Below are 27,171 nucleotides of genomic sequence, written 5' to 3' on the forward strand. Positions count from 1 at the left end.
CATGACTTCTGCAACTTTTATAGGATTTCTAAGCACTTTTAACCCAGTGTCCATATTTTGGGCATTTCATTCACAAGCCCATTTGTCATGACGTGATGTGCTGTGAGCCTTTAGATCCGCTATTTGCACAAATACATTTTACAACAATGTACATGATATGGCTTAATTGTTTACATTTGCCATGTCCTGACATTTTACTTAAAAATTAAAACACAGATAGATATTAATATAAAAGATTCAATTTATTCCAATAACGCATATCCATAATAACAGATGCCAGTGAATTAAAACTCAGGCAGGCTTAGCTGACACAAAAAAAAGGAAGGAAAAAAGAACCCTCAATGACTGAAGTATAAAAAGGTAACTAAAGACAATACGGATCTGGGAAATGTTCCGCACCTTACAAAATGTGCAGCTCACATGTGCACGCTCCACAGTTCTTCTAACAAAAGTTTACGTACAAATGACGGGATGATAAATGTATCTACAACAACCGTGCTGCTGAGCATGTGAACAATTCCACTGGATGGCATCAACACTGGTCATGACAGTTTAAAAGCTGGAGAATAACTGAAAGGTTCAAGGGTGAGAAGGGAGGTAGGGGTGTTGATCACAACATAGTCTTTAAATAAAAAACCCTCCCGTTTGTTGTTGGAACACATCGATCGTATCTTCATCCTCCATTTCAAGCTGTCGGGGAAAAAAAGTACAAAGAAAGTCACTTAGAATCTAAATCCCATAGTGTTTAATTGACAGTGAGACAGTATGATGTACAATATTGGAGAGACTAAGAAAGAATTCGCAACCATTTCTTTTTCCAAAGATCTTCCTACTCTTATTATAAGTTAGATGATGTTAGGCCTGTCACAATTATTACATAATCGTTTAATCGCAATTATTTGACATAATTGCAATTATTTTGTCATAATCGTCATAATCGTTTACATGTTGAAAAATTCATTCATATTCAAACATTTTCAAAAATTGTGGAAATGTCCACTATCAATGTTCTTTTCAAGTATAAAGTTGTAATTTAGGTTATGTGTCATATCTGCCATGTGCAACTTCAAAGCCTACAAGCCAAACAGGAATGTATGTCAACGGCAGAAACAATTACATCGTGAACAGATTCTGCATGAGGCATTGCTACAATTAGTCTTCCGTGGCTTTGGTGGGAAGTTAGCATTTGTTTTTAGGTTTTTAGAAACCTTTTTTTTTTACGGATTATATCGTTTTTTTTTTTCTAGATATATATTCATTCACATTTGTTATATTGCTGCTGATGTACTGACACTTAATCTTGTTTATTATTGTGATGTTTATTTGCTTATTGTAAGTCGCTTTGGATTAAAAGCGTCTGCTAAATGCCTAAACTGTAAACTGTAAACTGGAAAAGCATCATGGCACAAACATATAATTAACTTCCCTTTTTAAGATGTCATTGTCAAGCCCATTTTGTCTACAAATCTAAGAACAAAGGACAACTTCAATTTGTCCAAAACAAATCATCAGACTCAATCAAATGACATTGGAAATATTCAAAGCAGTCAATTCAGAAATAGAGGGGAATAACTCTGCTACCAGTTTTCAGAAGGTGGCATACTCGTTTCCGGTTCCAGTTCATTTCCCCATGCTTTGTTTGATTGCTTTTAACTGGAAACACATGCGAAGTGTCATGTATTTTTCCATTTCAAACCTGCTGCTGCTCTAACAAAGCTATAGGAAAATAAACTAGAACAGAAAACAAGTATTCCACCTTCTGAAAACTGGGACCATTATGCACAGAGACTATTAGACGGCTGAGCTATGTCGGTACATGAACATGAGGTAGGTGCATGTTGCGGCCACAAGAAATTTAAATTCAGTTGGCACAGACATACAGTAACCTTTTTTAACAAGCAGTTTCACACTAGAATGGCTCATACAGTCTGTTAATATTTCAGAGCTTACAGAAGAGTGGAATACTATAACACGGTTAGCCAGATAATCCAGGTTTGTATTTAAATTCATTTCACATTTTCTATAGCAGTGATAGTAATCAACTTACTGTGGCAGTGGACTACTGCTGAATGAATACCAAGTTGATCAACTGAAGTTACTTTACATGCATGGAATTTTTGCCACTGCGACAATCACAACCTATTAAGCCTAAACAGTAAAGCTTGGATTTTCTCTGCTGCGTTGTTTGTTGCAAAACAGCAGTTAATTTTCTTAAACATAATGCATTCCTAATGACCGTTATGAGCACACTCAGTCACACGCTTTGTGTCTGCATTTAGACCAAACATGCAGCTGTAGCAATATAAAGGCTACAGTCTACATTGCAGAGCACACTTGTGGCAGTCTGAATTACCCTGTTGCAGGTCGACACATTGCGTCGCAAGTGATTATACTTGTTCAACAAAATGTTTCAGAAGCTTCCAAATGTTTAACCAATCCCATAGATTTTTGTGTGACAACAGACAACAGAGTAGATGGCCCCACAGGGAGATTCCACAAAAGCTGGGACCCATTTATAAACTTTGGCCTGGAACTATAATTCTGTACCTATGGTCTGTCCTATTGTTTTTAAGCACACTGTGCAATTACTGTTATTTGTGTATTTTCTTCGTATTTGTAGTTTTGTGATTTCTAACATTTGGGGGGAGGTACGGGACGGACGGACTTGTCATTAGTGCACCATCAACTGTGCTTGACAAACCGATTGCAAGACAACGAGTGGTGTACCCGCATTGGAATTTTGAAAATCTTGCAGTAGTCTGTATTTAGAATTAGTCAACAATCACCATAACCACTTAATCAATGTAACTGACTAAAAGGAAAAGGACCTATGTGCTGTAATCTTACCTGTGAGGGGGTGTCCGTTTCATTAATAGGCTGCCCGTCAAAGCGAAAACGTATTTGCCTCATTGACAGCCCCTAGGCACACAGAACAATCATGTCAAAGTTAGAATTAGATTTCATATATGACTAAGTCCTCTTTGCATGGAAGGTATTTGAGGAAATAAATTAATGCTTAAAAGCTAATAATCCCTGAGGAAACATATTGGTAAGAATTGACCATATACATGGAAGGGAATACTATTATTACACTGGCAGTATATCCCAGCTGTAAATGCATTGTGAGCGGTGCATAGTCAACTTGTTACTTACGGCTGCAATAAAAGCAAAAATAAACAAACAAGGAAAGCACCACACGTAATGATGGGACGATACGTGATATTATCGTTTATCGTGTTAAAAAACACTCACGATAATCGTATTGCGGAGATTTAATGTATCGTGATATCGTCCTCCGTCATGCACTGGGATCAATTCACCTTTTATTTGCTGAACTGCATATCCGGTACCACTTAAACCCTTATAATATACGTACTTGATAGTCTTTTTTTCATTCTCTATCAAATGTCTTTGCCAAAAAATAGCCTATCTACAAGCTCGACGCATTGTGAGCTTGTAGATCTGCTATTTTTTGGCAAATGTTCGGCCCCAGAATAATGGATTTTGATTATCGCGATATCGTAAATCGTGATTTCTTTTGCCACAATAATCGTGATATGACATTTTCATATCGTCCCATCCCTAACCACACGTTTGTTATTGTGTTGGATGGGTTAATACAATGAACACATGCTTAGAAGTAACGCAGGGTTGTCATACCTGTCGTTCACAATAAGCCTTCATCAGTTTGCTGAGAGGTGTGTGCCTTTTGATCTTGAACTGCACCACAGAGCCGTCCTGACCGGCCACCTTCAGGTTGATGTGCTCGTTGTTCTCCGTCTTCACGCCCTCCTGAATAAAGATACAGAAACAAAGTAAGAACGCCATTCATAATAGGATGCGCCAGTGCAGTGGTTTTCCGCAGTATGGTCTAGGGCACCCTGTAGACAATATGCCTTCCGGTGTGTTCCAAGATTTCTAGCGGAAGTCTGCGTTTAACGGACGTTACGTCATGCGGTGCGGGTCTGTTTACATTCCCCAGCGAAAAAACTAAAATAGATTGTAGCTCTTAACTCACTCTTAATAGGTGTAACATTGCTTGAATCAATGTTTTTGTTTGTATATTGTTTATTGCGAGCGCAACCGACGGAGCAGGAGACGTAGACCAGAGTTAATTTCGTGCAGGGAATACGTTTGCAGGAACACCGCACCGTGAAAAAAATACAGCTTCCGGTGAAATTCCTACGGCGGAAGTTGAACGCTTTCTGCCTTCTATTGTCACCAGGCTTTTCTCTTCGGAGATGAGTAAGCCTGGCTACGCGAGGCTAGGTCTAGGGCAGACTGGTTCCCAAAGTTCTTAGCTCGTCATGACCCAAAAGAGAAATTAAGACTTTTGCCTGGGATGTAAACTAATAAAACAGCAGATCTACAAGCTCACGTGTCATGTTGTGAGCTTGTAGATCGGCTATTTTCTTTTCATTGTTTAAAAAAAATAAAAAGACAAAAACCACAAAGACACAAATACAGCTCAGATTGACTACGATGTTTACATGTTCACACATTTGGTTCAGGTTCATGGGGGTATAGCCGCAAATTGCAACACTAGATTTTTTATACTCGGATGAATCTAGGGTTGCAATACCTCCCATAGGGATCCAGTGCATGAAAACAGTTTTTTGCTATCTGATTGTATTAAACGACTTAAAACTCACCAATATTGTGGCTCTATGGAAAGCTTGGAATTTACTCTTGCTATCTGCAAAGTGTTTGTTTCTGAAAAATCCACCGTGGAATTGTTATGATTTTATTTTCTGTCAAGAAATTCAGTTCGGGTGATTATTTTTTCTAAGTGCTGGAGTTTGGAGGCGCTCGTGGGAAGTCACTCAGCAGTCCTGTGTACCAGCTGGTTCTGTCACATAGCCTAATGCAGGAGGCAGCGGGACGTGGTGTTATAGAAGACGAGCGCTTCCTAAGTTCAAGACTTAGAAAAAAAACATGGCTGCTCGGATTTTATTGACAGAAAATAAATCACAACAATTCCACGGTGGAATTTTCAGAAACAAACACTTTGCAGATAGCAAGAGTAAATTCCAAGCTTTCCATAGAGCCACAATATTGGTGAGTTTTAAGTCGTTTAATAGAATCAGATAGCAAAAAACTGTTTTCATGCATTGGATCCCTATGGGAGGTATTGCAACCCTAGATTCATCCGAGTATAAAAAAATCTAGTGTTGCAATTTGCGGCTAATGGGGGTATATGGCAGCTATTTTCACTTTTTCTTTCTAATTTATGTAATGTCTCAGATTTTTCTTCATGAAAAAATCTTTTGGAAATGTTTTGAAATAATACATGTAGGACATAAATATACTGGTAGGAAACACAACTTTAAAGGACCCATAAAAATATGTCTGTGACCCACAAATGGGTCATAAACCTGTAAGGGTCCAACCCAGAGGGTCCCTAAACCAATGTCTCCCAAACAGTGGGTCTGGCAGTGCACAAATGGACCTGGGCCAAATATGTACATTTGTACACTCTCAAAGTTATTGGGATCCTTGATAAGTTTGAGAAGCACTAAGCTGTGTCAAGACTCTCAGACACCAAAAGAGGTCGATTAAAGCCAAGCCATGTGCAATTGGTGTTTAGATATAGTAAGGTTGCGTTACATTATACTTTAATAGCCCTGAATACATGGTATATGCATATGGCCGTCATGTATTCAGGGCTAACAATATAGGCTACTGTACGTGGCTCCATTCTACTGCTTGGAAAACCATTGTGGCCTTTCAACGTTAAATACCGGTGTATTCATCCTAGGCTATTTGAAGCTTTTACAAAACATCATCGGACTGTACCTGCAACTAAACGCGTTGATGATGCTATGGCTGATTAAAACATAACAATAAACAACAATAATTAATAAAAAGCCGTTTTAATGTCCACGGTTGCCCTGCTAAGCTACCGTATGTTAGCTTCGTAAGCTAACTTTACTTGCTAGCTACCGTCATTTCTGATGGGTGCTGTCAAAGTACTTTGTACGTGAGTGATAAATGAAAAATGATATAATGCTCAGTAGAGACACATTAACAATCTTTATCGGCGTGATTTGAGGCTCTTTTTTGCTTTTTTTAATTGACTAAACTAAGGATGGATAGAGAGCACATCACCTTGGGTTTTTCGTCTGCCATGACTGCCTGCGCCTGTCCTGTCCAATAGTCTGACTGCAGTACTTCTGTCCGCCGCTGTGTGTCGTGCTGGGACAACAACTGACTGGGAACCCATCCCGTGTTGCATTACTGCCATCTTCTGGAGTTTACACCACACACCCGTGTCCCGTTCTGTCAGATCAGTAAGACAGCCTATCATCACAGCTCATACTGTAGTGTAGTACAGTGGTTCTCAACCTGGAGGTCCCCAAATTATTTTGGGGGGTCCCCAGATGATTAACCTAATGTGAAACATTGTTTTCTCCCTCAACAGTAAACAAACCAACATTACGTTTAAGTGTATAGAGGGTACAGTAGATGCACATTTCTAAAGTGACAATTTAAGGACTTTTTAATCTATCTATAAATGCGAGAAGTCTCTGCGTGTGTGTTTGTAATCCGCGTATCTCGAGAACCGTTCGTCCCACCGGCTTCAGATTCGGCACGCGCGTTCCCCGCCGCGGCACGGAGTGCAGTGCCGGGCCTCGACCCGACCCGACGCGCGGTTTTCCCTAAGCGGCGCGAAACGTTCGGAATCTCCTTATGCGGAAATCGGCGCAAAATCGGCGCAAGCGCTGACTCATTGTGACATCACTGCAGTGCCGGGCGCAAGCGCTGAGTCATTGTGACATCACTGCAGGCAGATACAGGGGCCTAGCCTCGACCCGACAGACTGAGATCTCCATATATGGGCATATGGGCAGATACAGAGATCTCCATATATGGGCAATACAGGGGCCTTGCCTCGACCCGACAGATATCTCCGTATATGGGCATAAAAGGGACAAAGACAGATATATCTCCGTATATGGGCATAAAAGGGACACAGACAGATATATGGGCATAAAAGGGACACAGACTGAGATCTCCATGACAGATATCTCCGTATATGGGCATAAAAGGGACACAGACTGATACAGAGAATGGGCATATGGGCAGATACAGAGATCTCCATATATGGGCATATGGGCATAAAATGGACGCAGATATATGGGCATAAAAGGGACACAGACTGAGATCTCCATATATGGGCATATGGGCAGATACAGAGATCTCCATATATGGGCATATGGGCATAAAAGATGGACACAGATAGAGTATATGGGCATAAAAGGGACACAGACAGATACAGAGATCTCCATATAATGGGGTTTGCATCCGTATATGGGCATAAAAGGGACACAGACAGATATATGGGCATAAAAGGGACACAGACTGAGATCTCCATGACAGATATCTCCGTATATGGGCATAAAAGGGACACAGACTGATACAGAGAATGGGCATATGGGCAGATACAGAGATCTCCATATATGGGCATATGGGCATAAAATGGACGCAGATATTTGGGCATAAAAGGGACAGACTGAGATCTCCATATATGGGCATATGGGCAGATACAGAGATCTCCATATATGGGCATAAAAGATGGACACAGATAGAGTATATGGGCATAAAAGGGACACAGACAGATACAGAGATCTCCATAATAATGGGGTTTGCATTAAAGGGTGGGGCATTCATTCCCTATTTACATAGTTCCCGAGTTGGCCAGGTCGCAAACTCCATATATGGGCATAAATGGGCACAGGCAAACAGATGGTCAAACCAGGTCCTACAGAGATCTCCATATATGGGCAGAAAATGGACGTAGACAGACATATCTCTCCATATATGGGCATAAATGGACACACGCAAACAGATGGTCAAAACGGATCCTATGACAACAGGTATAATGGGGTTTGCATTAAAGGGCGGGGCATTCATTCCCTATTTACATTGTTCCCGAGTTGGCCAGGTCGCCGACTAGACGCTCCGGGCGGCCGAGCTTCTAGTACCTTTAATACCTCTAAAATGACAAATTAAACATTGGCCAAATTGTCAAAGGCAGAAGTTGTGAAAATAGCCGATCTACATCATGATCACAACGAGGCGTTGTGAGCATGTAGATCTGCTATATTCACAATAGAACCATGTTATACAAAATGTAATGCCTCAACGCTTAAGCCCTGATTCTCTATGACCTCATGCACACCGGCTCCGAATTAGCCGTGCGTTTTTTTCTCGATCGAGTTCGATTCGTGCGTCTTGTCGCATGCGGTAAAAAAACTCATCACTCCTTTTATGACTCCTTTTTGGATCCGCAGCGCCGATTCCGCACAGCCTTGCACACCAAATCCAATGCGTTTTATTCATGCCGCAAACGAAAAAAACGCAACTGTCCTGTGTGCAAAGGGCTTTAGTGTTTGTCAGGGTTGGGGGTCCCCCCCAGTTAAAATATGATTATTTTGGGGGTCACGGCCTGAAAAGGTTGAGAACCACTGCTGTAGTAGGTGGTTCTTTCACTTCTCTAACTTTATTCATTTCAAGGACCCCAGGAGAATACAAATGGAACCAGATTCAGAGTTAGACTTTTAAGGGTCCAACATTTGATTCTTAAAAAAAAACGTAGGAACAATTTAGCTGGGGACCGCTTGGGACCCCCTCAACGACCCCTAGAGAACCACTGGCCTATCAGTGCTGTTTCTCTTAAGAACTGACCAGAAATTCTAGCCAATTCCACCGCAATCCAGTCTGTTCCTTCCATTCCTTACTGGTAAATATACAGCAGTTTCCTGCAATTAATAAGAACATGTTGCATGGTTTGTGCCTGGTACCTGACAATGTGGAGTGGAGTCCCATTCAAGTTATTGTGTCCAATTTGTAGCATGGTCATTTAATACAACTTCATCTTTTCTTAGTACTTCCTCCCCATGTCCTCTCATCAACCACTCTTTTAGAATTGTAGCCTATGTGGATATAAGGAAGGTCCTTATATCCTAATCCCACTGCTGCTCCACTCTTTAACTTCCTTTCATACAATACACACTCATTCTGCTTAATTGTGATGCATGTTGTTTGTTTTGTTTGATCAGTTAAGGACTATTTTATACATTAGAGTGTACAATGGTGTGGAGCTTGTAGATTTGTAATTGCTTTTGGTGAACATTTTGGCATATGACACGGCCAAAAGGTTTAAGTGAAACAGCCTGTTTGGTTAACTTATAGACAACTACATGATTCTTCCAATCAGTGTACAGGGTTAAGTCAGGTACAGCTGTATCCACTTCAGTCAACACTGAGAAAATAAAAAGTTACAATTTGCAAAACTTTCTTCTTTTTAATTCTTCATGCAGTTTTTCCAAAAATATGTATCTCAATATGCATTATACATATTCCATTTGACAATATGACAAATCAATGTTATCACAATATAATAATCAAAATATGGTGTCACAGTTTTGGGTAACCATGGGCTTACTGCATTGGAAAAACCACCATGTTTTGATTGTTATTCAATACTTCATGGCTTATTCAAAGTAACAACTGCTTTGTACAGAAAACTCCCAAAATTGTAGTTGTCATTCTAGGTAAGCTTGACTTCTGTCACATTAGCCCTGGTTTATATTACAAGTTGTAGCAGGACTAGGGATCGGCTACTGCTAACATAAACTTGCTTGCTTCCTGCATCTTCTTGCCAAGAGGTAAGATGATGCCTCAATTAGAAGAAAAAGGACATTTTCATATGGTGTTGAGTTGGTCAATGCTCTGAAAAGACCCACCTGAAGGTTGGTCATGGTCAACTTTAATATTGTACAGCAGGGCTCCTCAACGTTTTCAGACCAAGGACTCCTAAGGTTGAGAGAGAGACAGAGCAGGGACCCCCAACCCGTTCATAATTCCATATAGTTTCATCTTTTGACACCACAGCCATCAGTGTATTTTGGATTCATGTCAATTTGTGTTTTTCAGATATTTAACCACTTGAACCGTCAATACTTAATAATCTTGACCTTTCACTCTGTACGTAGACTGCTCTTTTTCCCCTCTACACCAAAGCTCTTTGCCGAAAATAGCCGATCTACAAGCTCACAGTGCGAGGCGTTGTGAGCTTGTAGATCTATTTTTGTCTAAAGTTCCCCCGAATATGGATGCTATAGGGGTTCAAGTGGTTAATATAAAAAGGAGGAAAAATTGTTTCTATCACACAAAGATTTGGAGAACCCCCTGTAGTAACTCTGAGGACCCCCTCGGGGTCCCGGACCCCCTGTTGAAGAACTCTGCTGTACAGTGAACAGACCTGGCCGAGACCTTCCCTACGCCTCAATAAAATAATACATTCATGACAATCACTCACAGTAAATAAATAAATAAAGACAGTGGTCACCCACTTGTCCTGATACATTAGTGTCATAATTAAATCCAGAAATAAACAAAATCTCAACATAAAATATAAATAACTCACACAAGATTACTAATCTCACTTGTCAATGCAAAAATGTAAGACAACAAAAAAAAGTAGAATACTAAAACAGTAAGCTTGGTTATATGACCTCAAGTTAAGCTGAAACATTCTGCAGTCAGCAAATGTTGGTTGGAACTGGGAAGTAACTCATTCTTAATGAACCAATTTAGAACCAGCAAAGCTATTAGTAGGGCAGGAGAGAGGGGTCTACCAGCACCCCAATGACATGTTTTCGAAACCTGTTTTTTTAGGACCGTTATGATGTCTAGTTATGATTTCTGCTTGTTGCCGTGGTCAACTAATGTCCCATGGGGTTCATTTTTAACCTTTTCTCACAACTATTCCCAATCTGAACCATACAATGGTCATAACAGAAAATGCCATAACTCTTGATGTAAACAACCTACAGGGACAAATGAACACACTTTTCTATTTGATTTTGACCCAGGGAATTCATTAAAGTGGTTATTTTTTACATTTAAGCACATCTTGACCCTATTTCAGGACAGAAACGGCGAAAAATAACCCAAAAATGTTCAAAACACGTCTATACTTCTCTTTGTACAGATAAATTAAGGTGTATTATTTTTATACCACAGGTTTTTTAGGACCCTTATGATGTCTAGTTATGATTTCTGCTTGTTGCCGTGGTCAACTAATGTCCCATGGGGTTCATTTTTAACCTTTTCTCACAACTGTCCCCAATCTGAACCATACAATGGACATAACAGAAAATGCCATCACTCTTGATGTAAACAACCTACAGGGACAAATGAACACACTTTTCTATATGATTTTGACACAAGGAATTCATTTCCGGCATCATTTTTAACATTAAAGCACATCTTGACCCTATTTCAGGACAGAAACAGCGAAAAACGACCAGAAATGTTCAAAACACATCTATATTTCTCTTTGTACAAATACATTAACGTGTATTCTTTTTATACCACATGTTTTTAGGACCCTTATGGTGTCTAGTTATGATTTCTTCTTGTTGCCGTGGTCAACTAATGTCCCATGGGGTTCATTTTTAACCTTTTCTTACATCTATCCCCAATCTGGACCATACAATGGACTAACAAAATCCCTTAACTCTTGAAGTAAACAACCTACAGGGACAAATTAAACATTTTTCTATATGATTTTGACACAAGGAATTTATTTACGTCATCATTTTTAACATTCAAGACATCTTGACCCTATTTCAGGACAGAAACAGTGAAAAACGACCAGAAAATTTTCAAAAACATCTATATTTCTCTTTGTACATATAAATATTAAGGTGTATTCTTTTTATACCACTTGTTTTTTTTAACCCTAATGGTGTCTAGACAATATTGCTTCTTGTTGCCGTGGTCAATCAATGTGGCTTGGGGTTCATTTTAACCCTTTCTTACACCTATCCCCAAAACAAAACATAAGATGGAGATAATAGAAAATACCATAACTCTTGAAGTAAACAACATACAGAGACAAATCAACACATTTTCCCACATCATTTGCAACCAAGGAACTCATTAACGTGGTTATTATTAAGATTCAAGCACATTTTGACACTACTTCATGGCAGAAACTGCAAAAGATTTTCAGAAAATATTCAAATCACATCTATATTTCTCTTTGTACAACATTTCTAAGGTCACACGTCATGTTTCTTAGTACCCTAATGGTGTCTAGTGTCAAGATTTAGTAGTGTTGCCCAACTCATGTCCCATGGGGTTCATGTTTTTTCCCCAGATATGTTTTTGGGCTTTTATGCCTTTATTGACAGGACAGTAGACTGACAGGAAACGGGGAGAGAGAGTGACACGCAGCAAATCTGGACGGTCTCGGGGATCGAAACAGCGACCCGCTGCAGGCTACACAAAGCCTACTGTATGTGGGATGCGCCCAGACCATTTTGAATCGATGTCCGTAAGTTATCAAAGAACAATTTCACTGGTCAGTGTCTTCCATCTCATCAAACTCCACCTCATCCTCTTCCTTATCATCATCATTAATAATGATGATGATTCTGCCAATATGCTCATCCCCCACATCCAGCGGGTGAACTATAGAGTGAGCTGAGCCAATCTTGTGGAGGCTTAAACCTATGACAAAGGTCAGGGGTGGCAGAATACGGAAGGATGGACTTTGGAGCCTGTCTGGTCTTGTGGGCCAATTCTTCCCCAATCTCTCATTGACCTGTTGGCTGTCCTCAGTGATGATAATGATGATGATAAGGAAGAGGATGAGGTGGAGTTTGATGTGATGGAAGACACTGACCAGTGAAATTGTTCTTTGATAACTTACGGACATCGATTCAAAATGGTCTGGGCGCATCCCACATACAGTAGGCTTTGTGTAGCCTGCAGCGGGTCGCTGTTTCGATCCCCGAGACCGTCCAGATTTGCTGCGTGTCACTCTCTCTCCCCGTTTCCTGTCAGTCTACTGTCCTGTCAATAAAGGCATAAAAGCCCAAAAACATATCTGGGGAAAAAACATGAACCCCATGGGACATGAGTTGGGCAACACTACTAAATCTTGACACTAGACACCATTAGGGTACTAAGAAACATAACGTGTGACCTTAGAAATGTTGTACAAAGAGAAATATAGATGTGATTTGAATATTTTCTGAAAATCTTTTGCAGTTTCTGCCATGAAGTAGTGTCAAAATGTGCTTGAATCTTAATAATAACCACGTTAATGAGTTCCTTGGGTGCAAATGATGTGGGAAAATGTGTTGATTTGTCTCTGTATGTTGTTTACTTCAAGAGTTATGGTATTTTCTATTATCTCCATCTTATGTTTTGTTTTGGGGATAGGTGTAAGAAAGGGTCAAAATGAACCCCAAGCCACGTTGATTGACCATGGCAACAAGAAGCAATATTGTCTAGACACCATTAGGGTTCAGAAAACAAGTGGTATAAAAAGAATACACCTTAATATTTATATGTACAAAGAGAAATATAGATGTTTTTGAACATTTTCTGGTAGTTTTTCGCTGTTTCTGTCCTGAAATAGGGTCAAGATGTGCTTGAATGTTAAAAATGATGACGTAAATAAATTCCTTGTGTCAAAACATATAGAAAAATGTGTTAATTTGTCCCTGTAGGTTGTTTACTTCAAGAGTTAAGGCATTTTGTTATGTCCATTGTATGGTCCAGCTTGGGGATAGATGTAAGAAAAGGTTAAAAATGAACCCCATGGGACATTAGTTGACCACGGCAACAAGAGGAAATCATAACTAGACACCATAAGGGTCCTAAAAAACATGTTGTACAAAAAGAATACACGTTAATGTATTTGTACAAAGAGAAATATAGATGTGTTTTGAACATTTCTGGTCGTTTTTCGCTGTTTCTGTCCTGAAATAGGGTCAAGATGTGCTTTAATGTTAAAAATGATGCCGGAAATGAATTCCTTGTGTCAAAATCATATAGAAAAGTGTGTTCATTTGTCCCTGTAGGTTGTTTACATCAAGAGTGATGGCATTTTCTGTTATGTCCATTGTATGGTTGAGATTGGGGACAGTTGTGAGAAAAGGTTAAAAATGAACCCCATGGGACATAGTTGACCACGGCAACAAGCAGAAATCATAACTAGACATCATAAGGGTCCTAAAAAACCTGTGGTATAAAAAGAATACACCTTAATTTATCTGTACAAAGAGAAGTATAGACGTGTTTTGAACATTTTTGGGTTATTTTTCGCCGTTTCTGTCCTGAAATAGGGTCAAGATGTGCTTAAATGTAAAAAATAACCACTTTAATGAATTCCCTGGGTCAAAATCATATAGAAAAGTGTGTTCATTTGTCCCTGTAGGTTGTTTACATCAAGAGTTATGGCATTTTCTGTTATGACCATTGTATGGTTCAGATTGGGAATAGTTGTGAGAAAAGGTTAAAAATGAACCCCATGGGACATTAGTTGACCACGGCAACAAGCAGAAATCATAACTAGACATCATAACGGTCCTAAAAAAACAGGTTTCGAAAACATGTCATTGGGGTGCTGGTAGACCCCTCTCTCCTGCCCTACTATATGGTCTAGTCCAGTACAATTTGAGTTCAACATTGGAACCTTAAATGGTCGATAGCAAAATCATGTGAAAGGTTCTTGTCACAAGATCACTTTTTCCAACTCAGTTATAGAGCATCGCAGTTTAAGCTATTTCCGAGGTAACCGCAAGATATATGAAAGAAGAAGCTCCACCAATCACAGACGTCGATTTCAACGGATGTACATTTTTAGCAGTATGGGTAATGCAGTTCTTCTCCGTGCGATCTTGATTAAAACGTGTTTTTACTAGAACTAGAGTGATTGCATACATACTTGGCGGTTCTACAGGAGCATATAGAACCATTTTACAACCACAAGCCTACAGGTAAGTGTTCATTGATAAGATTGATTGTTACGATTGTATGGCTGATAATGAAATCCCCTATGAGGTAAATGAATGGGCAGTTTACTTCCGACACCTCACTGCGATGCTCTATAGTGTTGTTTGTATTACTAAAATCAATTGCTTTCAGGACCATATGACCATATGATTTTTATAAAGTGCAAATAAAAAGTTTGTTTTTTGTTTGTTATTCAAAAAAGAAAAAGTGCCTTAATGGCAATAGCAATTAACACTTAGACTCCCATAGTTTGCCATAACTAATGTAGATTAACTGCCAAGGCTTTTTCCTATTTTATTTACCTGATTTTCAATGGCTCCGTGCACACATCGCATGCACATTGTGCGAGCGGCGGCTCCTGTTCAAAGTCTTTTCTTTTACACTGAGCAGAAAAAATACAACCGCGATGATGTGTAAGCTATGGTCCATAGAAAACAGGCCGTTTTGACCAAACAAGCGATATGGGAAAAGAAGCGGAGATATATCCATGTTTCTGCAGCCAGGATGAATACAATGCAATGGGCGCAGGAAGTCGCCGGATGTAGTATTCCGCGAGCCATCATGGGAAATTGAGTTTTCTCGCTCACTCCCGGCCGCCGCAGTGCGGGGGCTATGGGCTACCATGGTAACCATTTAACACGTCCCTGAACGTGATAACGGGGCCGCGGCACTTCACGGCGGTGAATCGTTATCACGTTCACAAACGTGTTAGACATCCCATGTGTTAATAACTTCAACTTTCACAAAAAATACGTTTGAACAAATGTATTTAAACTGTCTTTTGCCCCGTTGTGCTCAAGTTGTTGACACCAGGCAGTTATCCTGACACCGATTGTAGTATGGATTTGACTGTACACTATGGGGTCTTGACCAGATACAGCCTAAACAAGGACACCTACAGTACACCAATGACAGTGATGAAATCCCAGGTCAGATTTCTTCACATCTAATGCCATGCATAATGGTGTGATGTTAACTTTGAGAACTATCATTTAGATCAAGAAATCGTGTAGTGGGTGTCCAGTCTTAAAAGGACAGACTGGGCTATAGAGATCCCCAACGCTCAGCAGGTGGAAACTGGTCTACTTCACCCAATTCCGTGCGGGGCTCTTCACCCAGAGTGAATGTCAACTTGTATCTCATCCGAACCTTCTCCTGCAAGACAAAACACACACATCATAATACCAGCCAAAGCTCAAGTGTGGCTGATTAATTGCATGCATTTGAACGTCATTGTGCCCTGAGTGAATTAAAAGTTTAAAACTAAAATCCATAACCTTTTTTTTGCATGACTAAAATAAAGTAAAGTTTTATAGTTAATACAGTGTAATTAAGACAACTGCAGTGGCTCCCTGCTCTTCTATTGACACATTTAGATCAAGTACCGGTAGTCAGATTCTGGTTGACAAGGTTGACACTCAAACGGAACTCTTCTTCCCAAATGTGCACTGCCTTACGGCTATGAATGATGTGTCCGGATTTGAATCCCTGGTAGTAAGCACATGAAAGCTATGGATTCCAGCTTTAAGGGAATTAAAATCAACAGTGTTTAAATGAAATGCTCCAGGCAAAGAGCTACCTTGAGAGGATTGGCCAGTAACATGACCTGTGTGACTGCAGCAGGGGAAAGGATAGGGTTAAATGGAGCCAGGTCTGTTCCTGAGGGTGGCTGAAGCCTCACCTTCATGGACTGCAGAGGAAGAAGGGGTTAATGATGATGCCAGATGTTTAGGCTCACATACAAGCAGTAACGTTGTTTTTATTTTCACACATCAAAACTAAATGGTATGCAGAAGCCTACAGCAGTGGTTCTCAACCTTTTCAGGCCGCGACCCCCTAAAATAATCATGTTTTAACTGTGGACGGTGGACCCCCCCATCCTGACGAGCACTTGGAATTGTAGGATTGGCACTACATTTAGTTTGACTCGATCTATTCCATTGTGAAAATAGCCGATCTGCATGCTCACAATGTTTGATCAGAGGTAAAAAAAAAAAGGTCTTTAAAGTCCTTAAATGTCACTTTAGAAATGTGCAGATACCCTGTATGCACTAATACTGTATGTTGGTCTGTTTACTGTTGAGTGAGAAAACAATGTTGCACATTAAGTTAATCGTCCCTGGGGGTCCCGACCCACAGGTTGAGAACCACTGGCATACAGTACTGTGAAAGCATGGAGATGATGAATTTACCTTGGGCACAGCTGCCTGCAAAATAATATTGGTGACAGCCAGTGGGGCTGTGTTAAGCATGGATGCCACCATGACCAGAACATCCGGTCTGCCCGGTGGGCAATCTGTGGCAAAGTGCAACAGAACACGGATGCCATCTTTGTCATATACCGTCACTGGACACACTTTGCCTAAATAACAGAAGAGACAGCGATGTTACTTTAATCCATTATTCAGGACATATAAATACTAAAGTCAGAAGTCAACACTGTTATGCCACTGTTAGTAACCCAGGAATGGGAACTGCAATTTATTGTGGAAAATCAAATGTCTTTTTTTTTTTTTTTTGCATTAGTCAAGAATAGCGGTATGGCGATATCACTCAAGTGCGAAGTCAATCAGATCAACAGGTCTAAAGATATGCAAAGGATCATCTAGCCAGACAGACCGACATACACAGATTCCAGGAATGTATAGATAGATAACCTAGACCGAAATGAATATAGCAATTCCACACAGTTTGTTGGTCGTTATTATGAAGATATATATGCTCCAATCTTATTTTACAACCTAAGCACGCATAAGGCCCAATCGAAATACACCACTTTAGTGACACACTAAAATCATCCCCTCCCCTTATTATCATTATACAACAACAGCTGTGGGCACGGCTAACTCAAGGTGGGTGGTGCTACGGTGAAAACCAGGTATACTTAAAGGAGTAGTTCAGCCCCAAAATGACTTTTTTTCTATTGATTAGTCACGCCATGGAGACTAGAGTTCAATAATATATATTTTTTTTTTTTTCGCATTCCTAAGACAAAAATGTGATAACAATAAATTTACCCCCATTCGTTCCAGATGGGGACCCGTTTCGAAACGGGTCCCCATCCGGAATCAATGGGGGTAAATTTACTCGAATCAAATTTTTGTCTTAGGAATGTGAGAAAAAAAGTCGTTTTGGGGGTGAACTACACCTTTAATGAACTGGTGGGTGTAGCCATATAAAACCACAATTTTAACACTTTCTGTAAACTTTCTTGAAAACAAACATAATACCTGATGATTGATGATCATGTTTTATGGGGGGTTGAATAAAGGGACTTTTCTGTAACTCACTTGGTGTGATGGCATCTAGTGGAACAAAAACCTTGGCCAGGGAGATCTCATGCCCTCCAACTGGACTGGCTTGGCTCAGCGGTAGGGTTGGAGACAGGGAGCGTAACAGAGGACTATCATTTGTCTGACTCCTAACTGGTGGAGGAATGGAGCCCGCTGACAGGAGTAGAGGACTAGATCTGGAGGACGGAACACCGTTACTGGATGACGATAAGCCAGCGAGAGCACCCACATCCTCACCCAAATCCAGTAAGCTGCCAGAGTCCATTACACTACATAGGTGGAGAACAAAAATAATCAGTCACTGATTTAACAAACACCAAATTGCACCACTGTTTCCCAAACAGAGTCGTAATCTGAGTCGGGACCCATTTGTGGGTCACGGACCAATTTGTATGGTTCACAAAAAAACATTTCCTTTTCCTACACTTAAAATATATATGTATATATATTTCATAAAAAAATATATATGATAAAAAGAAATCCATTAAAAGAATAATAATCAAGATAATGATAATAATTAATCACTTTTTAGGGCAGTCCAGGTCTAGCATAGCGAGGTCCTGCAAACTGTGGTGAAGTGAGGCCGAGGCTGATGCAGGCAGGTCACCACCGGAGGGAGAGGAAGACGCCATGTCGCACACCAGAGGTAGGAAGGCTACGTGGCTCGACAGCGCAGCAGAAGGGGAAGAGGTAGCAGCGGTGCTGCATGACTGGGAGAGACAGACTGGGGTCGCAGAGGTGACCGCACTGAGCGAGGGTCGTGGGAGAACGAGCGAGGCCGACGGCGATTCTGTGGGAAACGCCGTGGCAGGGAAGGATAAGGTCGAGTCTGTTGTGGAAGACTGCCGGGGCGAACCGGCTGGGGCCACTGTCGAAGAAAAAAGGATGTCTGCGTGGGGGGAAAACGTAGAGAAGGCACAGGTCGGAAGGGGAGTGCTGCTGAAAAGGTCTAAATCTTGGCTGGTTTCCTGGAACAGATGATGTGAAAACACTATTATTCATCAAGCAGACTCAGCTACAATGGTTTTGACTTAAGTGTTTGAACAAATTTAAAACCTGTGAAGATGTCAGCTGACTGTTCCAGTTTTCATCTTTAGGCATGTTTGAGTTGGATAAAGTAGGAACAGGATCACCTGCAAAACAAACAAAAATAAATAACTGCATTCCTTCTCTCCGGAAATCAGCAACAAGCATCTTTAGATGTCTTTATCTTGACAGAATATAAACATTAAATGAAATATGAAAACCCCTCTCCCATTAATATTGTGATAGATCTATAATAGACTATATCTAATATAATACAAAATGTCCATGTACGGACTTGTACGGTGCTACCTAAAGATAACAGATCTCCATCTAGCAGGGAGATTGCTGCAGAAGGTGAGCTGGGGCCTGGGCCTGGGAGGGGAGCAGCAGGAGCACACCCGTAGAGCAGGTCGGCAGGGATGGAGAAGGGAGGGGCTTGGCTTGGATGCTGGTCTGATGACGGAGAAGGGCTCTGGAGATTGAGACCTGCCAGGTCAATCAGGATCTCTGATTCTATACTGCTGGTGCTGGAGGGGTTGATGCCTGCCCAAGGAAGGTGAGTGAAAAAAAGGGACAGCGAGGAGTTGGTAGACAGCAAGAACAGAGATAAAGGAGTATTGCCTTTTCAATGGCCAATGTCGAGAGCAAAATCTTTATTATTTGCGATACAATGACATTAACTCATTTGCTGCCCCCTCCCGAGTTTCCCAAGTTATTCCCGTTGTTTGACGCCTCCACGTCCGAGTTTCCCGGAAAAAAAAAGACATTACTTCCTACTATCTACTAGGCATGATCATGATCACGAGATTGCATGTTTGACCACCAGACCAACCACATCTTTCAAACATGGCAGCCATGTTTGTTTACATTTGAAGAAAACATGATGGCTGCTATCTCATGAATGCCTGGGGGATTCTTTTGTTTGAAAGCAGTGAACGGCGTGCACACACGTGGTGCATGATCTGTGCATGGCCGTGCATGATCAGTGCACTATCGTGCACATTAAAAAACGAAAATATGGCAGTTCGGCCTGAAAGTGGCCATTTTTAAAGGGCAGCAAATGAGTTAAATTCATACACAGTACAGTAGGCAAATAAAGTATAGATCTGTGTGAGACATTCTGCCACTTAAAGCAATAAGCTAGATATAAGCATCCATATCTACCCTGTGAGGATGGTGACATTGTATGTGGCTCCTCTGTCTCTCCATTGATAGTCTGTCCCTCCACAATCATCTTATAAGAGTTAATGACACGGGAGAGGTCATCGCTGGCCTGCAGGATATCTCCTGGTGAAGGCAACACAGTGGAAAGATTAGACTGGGAAAGTGTGAAGGGCGGACACTGGTGCTGCAGATTTTAGAAAATCGTGGAAATTAGAATTTTGACACGATTCTATAAGTGTCTTTTGAATCCTTCTAAGATTTTTTGAAAAACCCTATGTTTCTTTGTCAGCAATCTGGCTGGCCATCGTCAAAGTAAAGGTCCTTTTCACTTAACTGGAGCTCAGTTAGTCTGTTCTTGAGAGACTACTATGTCAGTGGTTCTCAAACCTTTTCATGTGAAGGACCCCCAAAATGATATGTATTTGGCCACGGACCCCCATCTCAAAGTATTTAGTTCCAGGGACCACCCAGAAGCAAAATTTGAGTTACAAACGTTCGCTTTGAAAATACATATTCAAAGATTTGCACAAAACAAAACTTTTTCAAAAATAGCAGATCTAGTGCCGCGCTGTGAGCTTGTATATCTGCTATTTTTCACTGGTTAAAGCATTCAATAATTCTAGGCCTGAATGGGTTAATATTCCTCACCTAAGCTGCTGTCATTGTCTTCAGTCTCAGTGGCGAGCTGGAATACAGTCCTCCTGAGTTTGTCACAGTCACCGTACAACTCCTTCAGACAGAAGAAAGGTTGGAAAATTCACACCACTAAACTCTAAATCTACAATTCATTAGAACATTAACGGTCCTGCCATCTAAATGCATTTATGAGTCATCCAACATGATAAACCTAACTTTAACTTACAGATGGCAGAAATTGATTAGTGATTCAGATATTTAGAGAAATGACTCTACAGTTGGACAAAGGAGTCTGTCCTGGCACTTGGCTGAATTAAATCTTTTAGGTTACATGTAACTAGAACCTGGGCAGAAAACTGTTCAAAACGAATGTACATAATTTCAAACTGTATGAATGTTAAATTAATATACGTAACAAAAAGCCCAACAGTAGCATTTTTAATCAGGCAGACAATGGATGCAAGATGTTTACAATTTGTAGTCCAAGCAAGATGTTAACTGTACTGCACCATCAAAGACAAATTAATGCAAGTGAATGAATGAATGAATTATAATACATTTTGAGACATAATAGATGGAGACAAAGTGACAAACCCTAATTAGCTCCTTGTCTCCATCTGTGGAGTCTTCTGTGTTGAAATGGGCCAACATTTCATTGAGGAGTTTGACACTGTTGTCGACTTCCTTCAAGGTGCTGTTTCGCTTAACGTCTCTCTTTGCTCTCAACTCATCCTGATGAGGAAACAAACAGACAAAAAAAAGAGCACCAGACATTTACACCCTGAGGCTGACTAAGAAGTGATTCATCATAAGATGGTTGACCCAGAACTGTGGACAAGAATGCTGGTCAAACTTGATTGTCTATATAAGCAAGCACATGCTTGGTGTTGAAAAATGTACAGATGGATTGTAGTATGCACTGAGCACAAGTTTGTGAAAGTGGCACACACACGCAAACACTTGCACACACACACACTTGAAGAGTAGAGCTTGATTTAAACTATTCGACAAGTGAGACTGTAGACAACACCAATGTATGACAGTATAAAGTAAGCATGTTGCATTAAGAGTGATGCCACTGTCATAGGATGTGCGCTGTCTAGATTACAGATATAGTAGTCCAAGATATCAGACTGGACAATATATCGATCCCCTGTAATCATTTTGTACCACATTGGATTGATAGATTTTATATTGAATTGTGCACATTGCTGATAAAGTTTTTATTAATCTAGTGTTTCACATGTATTTTGAGTGAAAAAAAAGAACATGTCAAGCACTGCTATAATCAGTAAGGGTGTTTAAAGAGATTGAAATGTAAAATAAGATCAACATTAAACATGGCCTGCCTAGAATCAAAGGCATGTGCACAAACTGTCATACAGTGGAATCAGACGTTACAGTGTTCGCTGTGGTAATTATAGATATCGAACTCTTTACGCGAGAGAGAAAACAATATCAGCCTTCTTGTTCTCTAAAATATTTGTTATCAGCCTTATATATATATATATATATATATATATATATATATATATATATAACTCTTTAAGCGAGAGAGAGAAAAGTATCAGCTTTCATGTTCTCTATTTGTTATCGGCCTTGAAAGACAACCTCTAGATAGCAACAGTCCACAACTGATATGGAGAGACTTGCCTCTTTCACCATGTTCTTTATGAGCCGGTTGGCCTCCTGCAGATCTTCTGGCTTTTTGCTCTTCAGTAGCTCTGCTAATCTCTGTCGCAAGAAAAACAAAAACAATCAGAATCAAAGCAGGTTTCCCACAGATGTCCCAGCCAAAGCAGCAAAGCTAAACTCCGCTCCCAGGCCTATCTTCAATCATCAATCATCTTGAGTTGTGTCAAGATGTACCGTATATTAAAAAGGTCATAGCACACCATGATTAGTTTGATAAAGCACAACAAAAGTAAAACAAATGACGTAGAAATGATGAAAGCAGTTTCAATGTTTTCTCTGTGATACAGAACACTTGGTTGCTAGTATTATTTTATTTTACCTTTATTTATACAGGTAAAATCTCATTGGGATATAAGGTCTCTTTTATGAGAGCGCGCTGTCCAGGTAATGAAGTGACGATCAAGCTTTTGACATAGTTATTAAGGTGTACAGCATAAAGGAACACCAGCTGTGCATTTATTATATTGTTGTTAATGTACTGACATATTATCTTGCTTATTATAGTGATGCGTATTACCTGCTTATTGTAAGTCGCTTTGGGTTACAAGCGTCTGCTAAATGCCAAAACTGTAAACTGTAACTGTAAACTGAGCTGTGGTGGAAAGAATGTCCACCTGACATCTCAGAAGTCGGCTGAGCTTATTCAAGCTACCCCCTCATTTTAATTTCAATATGCTATGAATGTTTTATAGAAAAGACAAAAATAGGTTTACCTTGCTTTTCTCTTCATTTTCAAACACAGGATTCTTGGGATTTAAGGGAGGTGATGGCATTAGCGTGCTATCAAGGGAGATATCTGGGTCAACCGAAACGATACCTGCAACATTAAAACAACTATAGTCAGGTTTGTAGGCTTGGGAAGAGCAAATACAGAGCACAGAGCAGAGGTGCTGTTTAAATGCACTAATGAGGGAGGAATAAATGTGAATATTATGATCAGGATGTAAGTGCCAAATGCTTTGAATGTGTGCCCCACAACAGTAATAGCCTGGCTGCTTCGTGAGTATTTATGATGGTGTAACTCTGTAGGAGGCTTGCAGTCAATCTGTCATTTATTGCCATTATGGCTCTCTAAAGGAAAGCTCACACCGGCCACGGGCGGTAAGACCAACTGGATGCGGCGCCCTGTCGCTGCCGCGTCCGGTGTGTGCTCCCCTTAAGAGATAGATTTCCCCCCTAACACAATACCTTGCTACAAATCGAATCATGATTGAAAATTGTTAGATGCAAGAAAATAAAAGGCTTGCAAGCCTTGCATGACAGAAACAAACTAGTTGCAGACTTTCAGCGTAATCAACATCATCATCATCATCAGAGATCCACATGTTGCTATTCGTTAATTGAGCATTGACAATGGACAGTTCAATAACTGTCCCAGAATTAGCTATTATGCATTGACATGATCATATTGCACTTCTATCTAACTATTCATTTACTGAATGTCTGTCTGTCCGTCCGCCATCTGTCTGCATGCTGACATCACTGATACTAAACAGTGTCGCCACCTTGGCAACAATGCCCAACTGACATCACCAAAGCCCAACTGACATCACTGACTGACATCATCACTACAGAGCCCAAATTTGGAGATGACATCACAGTCTGGCCTGGACACGGAACACCAAATATGGGCATAAAAGAGTGCGAGCCAGACAGACGGATACAACGGGTATTGCACAACTGGACATTGATGGTGACTATTCTGCCCAACGGGCACCGGTCTGGGTTCTCCAACAATACTTCTGAGACTCCTACATTCAATCCCTCATGGCACACCCCCGGGCACAGGACTAGTTTATAATGATTACATAAAATAAGTTGCAGAACAAGGATTTTCTTCAGTCATTTTGTATCTCACCCTGCTTCTTCAGCATCTCGTATGCTCCAGAGATCTTCCCCTCATCCGGTAGAGAGACAGTCCAACTGTACAGCATTTCAATCACCTTTGTCTTCACTTTTTCAGATACTCTGTCCCCTAGGTACTGGCAGTGAAATAAATAAAATAATTACTTCAATAATAATGGTGGGGATCACTGATCAGTGCTTCTTGTGGCACCTGATGATGAACCAGCAGAAACTGTTGCCTACTTACTTTGGGGGAAACCACTTTGATCAGTTCATTCAAAAATCGGAATTTGCCAACTTCACTGTGAAATCGTCTCCCGCAGTTCTTCATGCAAGCTTCTAGAACCTGTGAAAAGACACAATATTGGCACCCAAGCTTAATGTCCATGTCATATTAATACAAGTTTGAAGCATAAATTATGGCTTTATGAAACATACCGTCAAGGCTTGTAAAGCCTCCCATTCTTGTGGAGACTGGATCTTATGAGCTAATAATCTCACAGATATCTGTGGGCTGAAAAAATAAATAAAATAAAAATTACGAGGAGATATCGCATAACAATGTTTACTGTAACAGCAAGGATGATGTAGGGTTATTCCATTTCTTTATCACAGGGACTGGGTTAGTAATACTTGGTAGGAGCTACACTAGTTCACACGCGTAAAAGAGACTCTAGTCTTAATGTATTTTTTGCTGCTTAAATAAATAGAAATGTGACGATTAATTGTCACACAAATAATTGCAACCAGCGATTTGTGTTTTTGTCGTTGAACACTTCACCATATGGAAAAAAAAACTAAACCTCTTTGGTTTTCAGGCTTTGAAGTTGCACAAGGTCAGATATGATAAATAATCTAAATACACAAAGAAATGACTTTTTTTTTTTTTTACATTTTTCAACATGGATACCATTATGACGATTATGGAAAATAATTGTGATTATCTCAAATAATTGTGATTAGACGATTGTGACAGGCCTAATATAGATTCATATATATCCATCATACCCCTCCAGTTCCTTATTGATTTGATCACAGAATCCCATAATGTGCTCCCATTCCTCTTGCTGGTTGGAGGGATTGGTGGCTTTGTCTGTCAAAGAAAAATCACACCAGCTTACCATCAGGATGAATTGGACAATATGTAAGGTTACTCTAATTACTGTGAATACAGCTCAACCCAATCAAATTTGGGTGGGTTGATTTGATTGATGATTAGACTACTTTTATTGCTGTAGTGTACACACAACAGTACTATTTATTTTTCTTACTCTTTACCTGTGTAACTTTGTAACCTTAACTGCTGTCACCTCTGGTCGACTGCATTTCTAGATAAAGTCCTATAATATTAGGTATCTATCTCTATCTATCTGTCTGTCAAAATTGGCATTCAATGGATGTTATCCATGATGACTGTCAGAATGTCTATGACTTCTCTTTAGCTGGACTGCTGCTGAAGATATACATACAGCACAATTTTAGTCTGTATTAAAGCCAGCTAGAATGCAGTCTTGAATACAAAGATATTGAAAGCAGGGTGTCTGACAGGTGACATGATGCTAAAAACAGACCACAGGATAAAACATGCCAACTTGTGCGGAATGGCAAAAAAAGAAGGAAAAAAAAGAAGAATAAAAGAAAGGGAATTGTACCCAACTCGATGCAACTCGTTTTAAGAATATTGTTGAAAACAAAACATCGAGGAATAGTATGTCAACACACTCCATGGCCAGCAGCGAGTGTTGGTTTGACAACACAACACTGTGATAAACTAGGACATTCTACAGGGAAAGCATTGTCGAGTGTATCTAAGCAACCTCTCAAATACCGCCACCTACATTGCACGTTATTAACATATTAGTTATTATTTGTGTACATTACGTGAAAATAGGTCATTTTAATTTGTACTTACTGAGCCAAGACTCCAAAGACTCCCCATCACCCGCCATGTTTTCTCTCTCTGTCTCTCTGTCTGTCTCTGAGGCAAACAACGCGTGACTGTGTGTGGATGTGAAAACTCTGCCCTCGTGTGGTCAGAGACGGTATCATACACATTGGTCTACTTATAATCAGTGTTGGACAAAGTAGGCTACTCAAAATCACCTAAACACCACTGCTTATAATAATATTAGCCTGCCAGTATAAATAAACTGTATGTCTTTAAATGTATTTCATATGGGTCATGTATAAACTATAAGGTTTTCCCCCCGATGTGAACTGTGCATAGGCCTACATAGATTGGGCACCTGAGAGGTCAGTCACAGGGCAAAAAATAAGTAAAGACTGGCTGTCTGTAGCAATTTATAGCAATTGTTGAAATATTCGGCCTTAAATGTCAAATGTTAACCATGTTAAAATCATGTTGCTGTTATTTCAGACCATTTTCAAAAGCATACATGTTGGGGAAAAAAATAGCAAATAGCATTGACATGCTCAGACTTCTCAGGTCCTGACTCTGGTTACTTTCTTATCAAAATATAGTGATAATGTGTCATTTCAAAATGTACCTCAAGAAGTACAGAAATTGCAATATGATTGTGTTACCAATTGATGGCACTAAATAGCTCAAAGAGCTTTCCTTGCACTTCAATAACCTTCCTTGGCAATGTTTTCGAAGGTGTGTGGCTAGGTACTGTAAATAACACTCTGGCCTGGTGTGGCATTTGCAAATGATTCTCTAACTAGTTGCAAA

At 40.1% G+C, this 27,171-nt stretch overlaps 2 protein-coding genes across 2 annotated transcripts; both read right to left on the reverse strand.

Annotated features, from left to right (window-relative positions):
• Positions 1 to 351: 351 nt before the first annotated feature.
• sumo2a (small ubiquitin like modifier 2a) lies at positions 352 to 6,131 on the reverse strand. The gene is made up of 4 exons (XM_080721004.1): positions 6,109 to 6,131; positions 3,661 to 3,792; positions 2,848 to 2,919; positions 352 to 690 (listed from the first exon to the last, which is right to left on the reverse strand). Exons 1-4 carry the CDS (start codon positions 6,127 to 6,129, stop codon positions 625 to 627), a joined length of 291 nt encoding a protein of 96 aa, XP_080577130.1. The 5' UTR covers positions 6,130 to 6,131; the 3' UTR covers positions 352 to 624.
• Positions 6,132 to 14,891: 8,760 nt separating this feature from the next.
• On the reverse strand, positions 14,892 to 26,428 carry gga3a (golgi associated, gamma adaptin ear containing, ARF binding protein 3a; the record flags this gene model as incomplete). Its single annotated transcript, XM_080721183.1, has 17 exons — positions 14,892 to 15,975; positions 16,400 to 16,510; positions 17,013 to 17,182; positions 18,111 to 18,382; positions 18,639 to 19,081; positions 19,170 to 19,246; positions 19,449 to 19,682; positions 20,304 to 20,426; positions 20,952 to 21,033; positions 21,534 to 21,671; positions 22,593 to 22,673; positions 23,348 to 23,451; positions 24,493 to 24,616; positions 24,727 to 24,825; positions 24,918 to 24,993; positions 25,488 to 25,572; positions 26,392 to 26,428. The coding sequence occupies 17 exons, from the start codon at positions 26,426 to 26,428 to the stop codon at positions 15,865 to 15,867; spliced, it is 2,367 nt and encodes a 788-aa protein (XP_080577309.1). The 3' UTR covers positions 14,892 to 15,864.
• Positions 26,429 to 27,171: the final 743 nt, after the last annotated feature.

The sequence above is a fragment of the Nannobrachium achirus genome (assembly GCF_963921795.1).
Source record: "Nannobrachium achirus genome assembly, chromosome: 3".
In the NCBI taxonomy this organism is placed as follows: Eukaryota; Metazoa; Chordata; class Actinopteri; order Myctophiformes; family Myctophidae; genus Nannobrachium; species Nannobrachium achirus.

Bases quoted from the DNA above. Each gene is read 5' to 3' on its own strand.
- sumo2a (XM_080721004.1), bottom strand. From the start codon at position 6,129: ATGGCAGACGAAAAACCCAAG. The intron at 3,793-6,108 runs GTGATGTGCTCT...ATCTTTATTCAG, and splicing joins TGGCAGACGAAAAACCCAAG to GAGGGCGTGAAGACGGAGAA. The intron at 691-2,847 runs GTAAGATTACAG...TTTCCCCGACAG, and splicing joins AAACGGACACCCCCTCACAG to CTTGAAATGGAGGATGAAGA.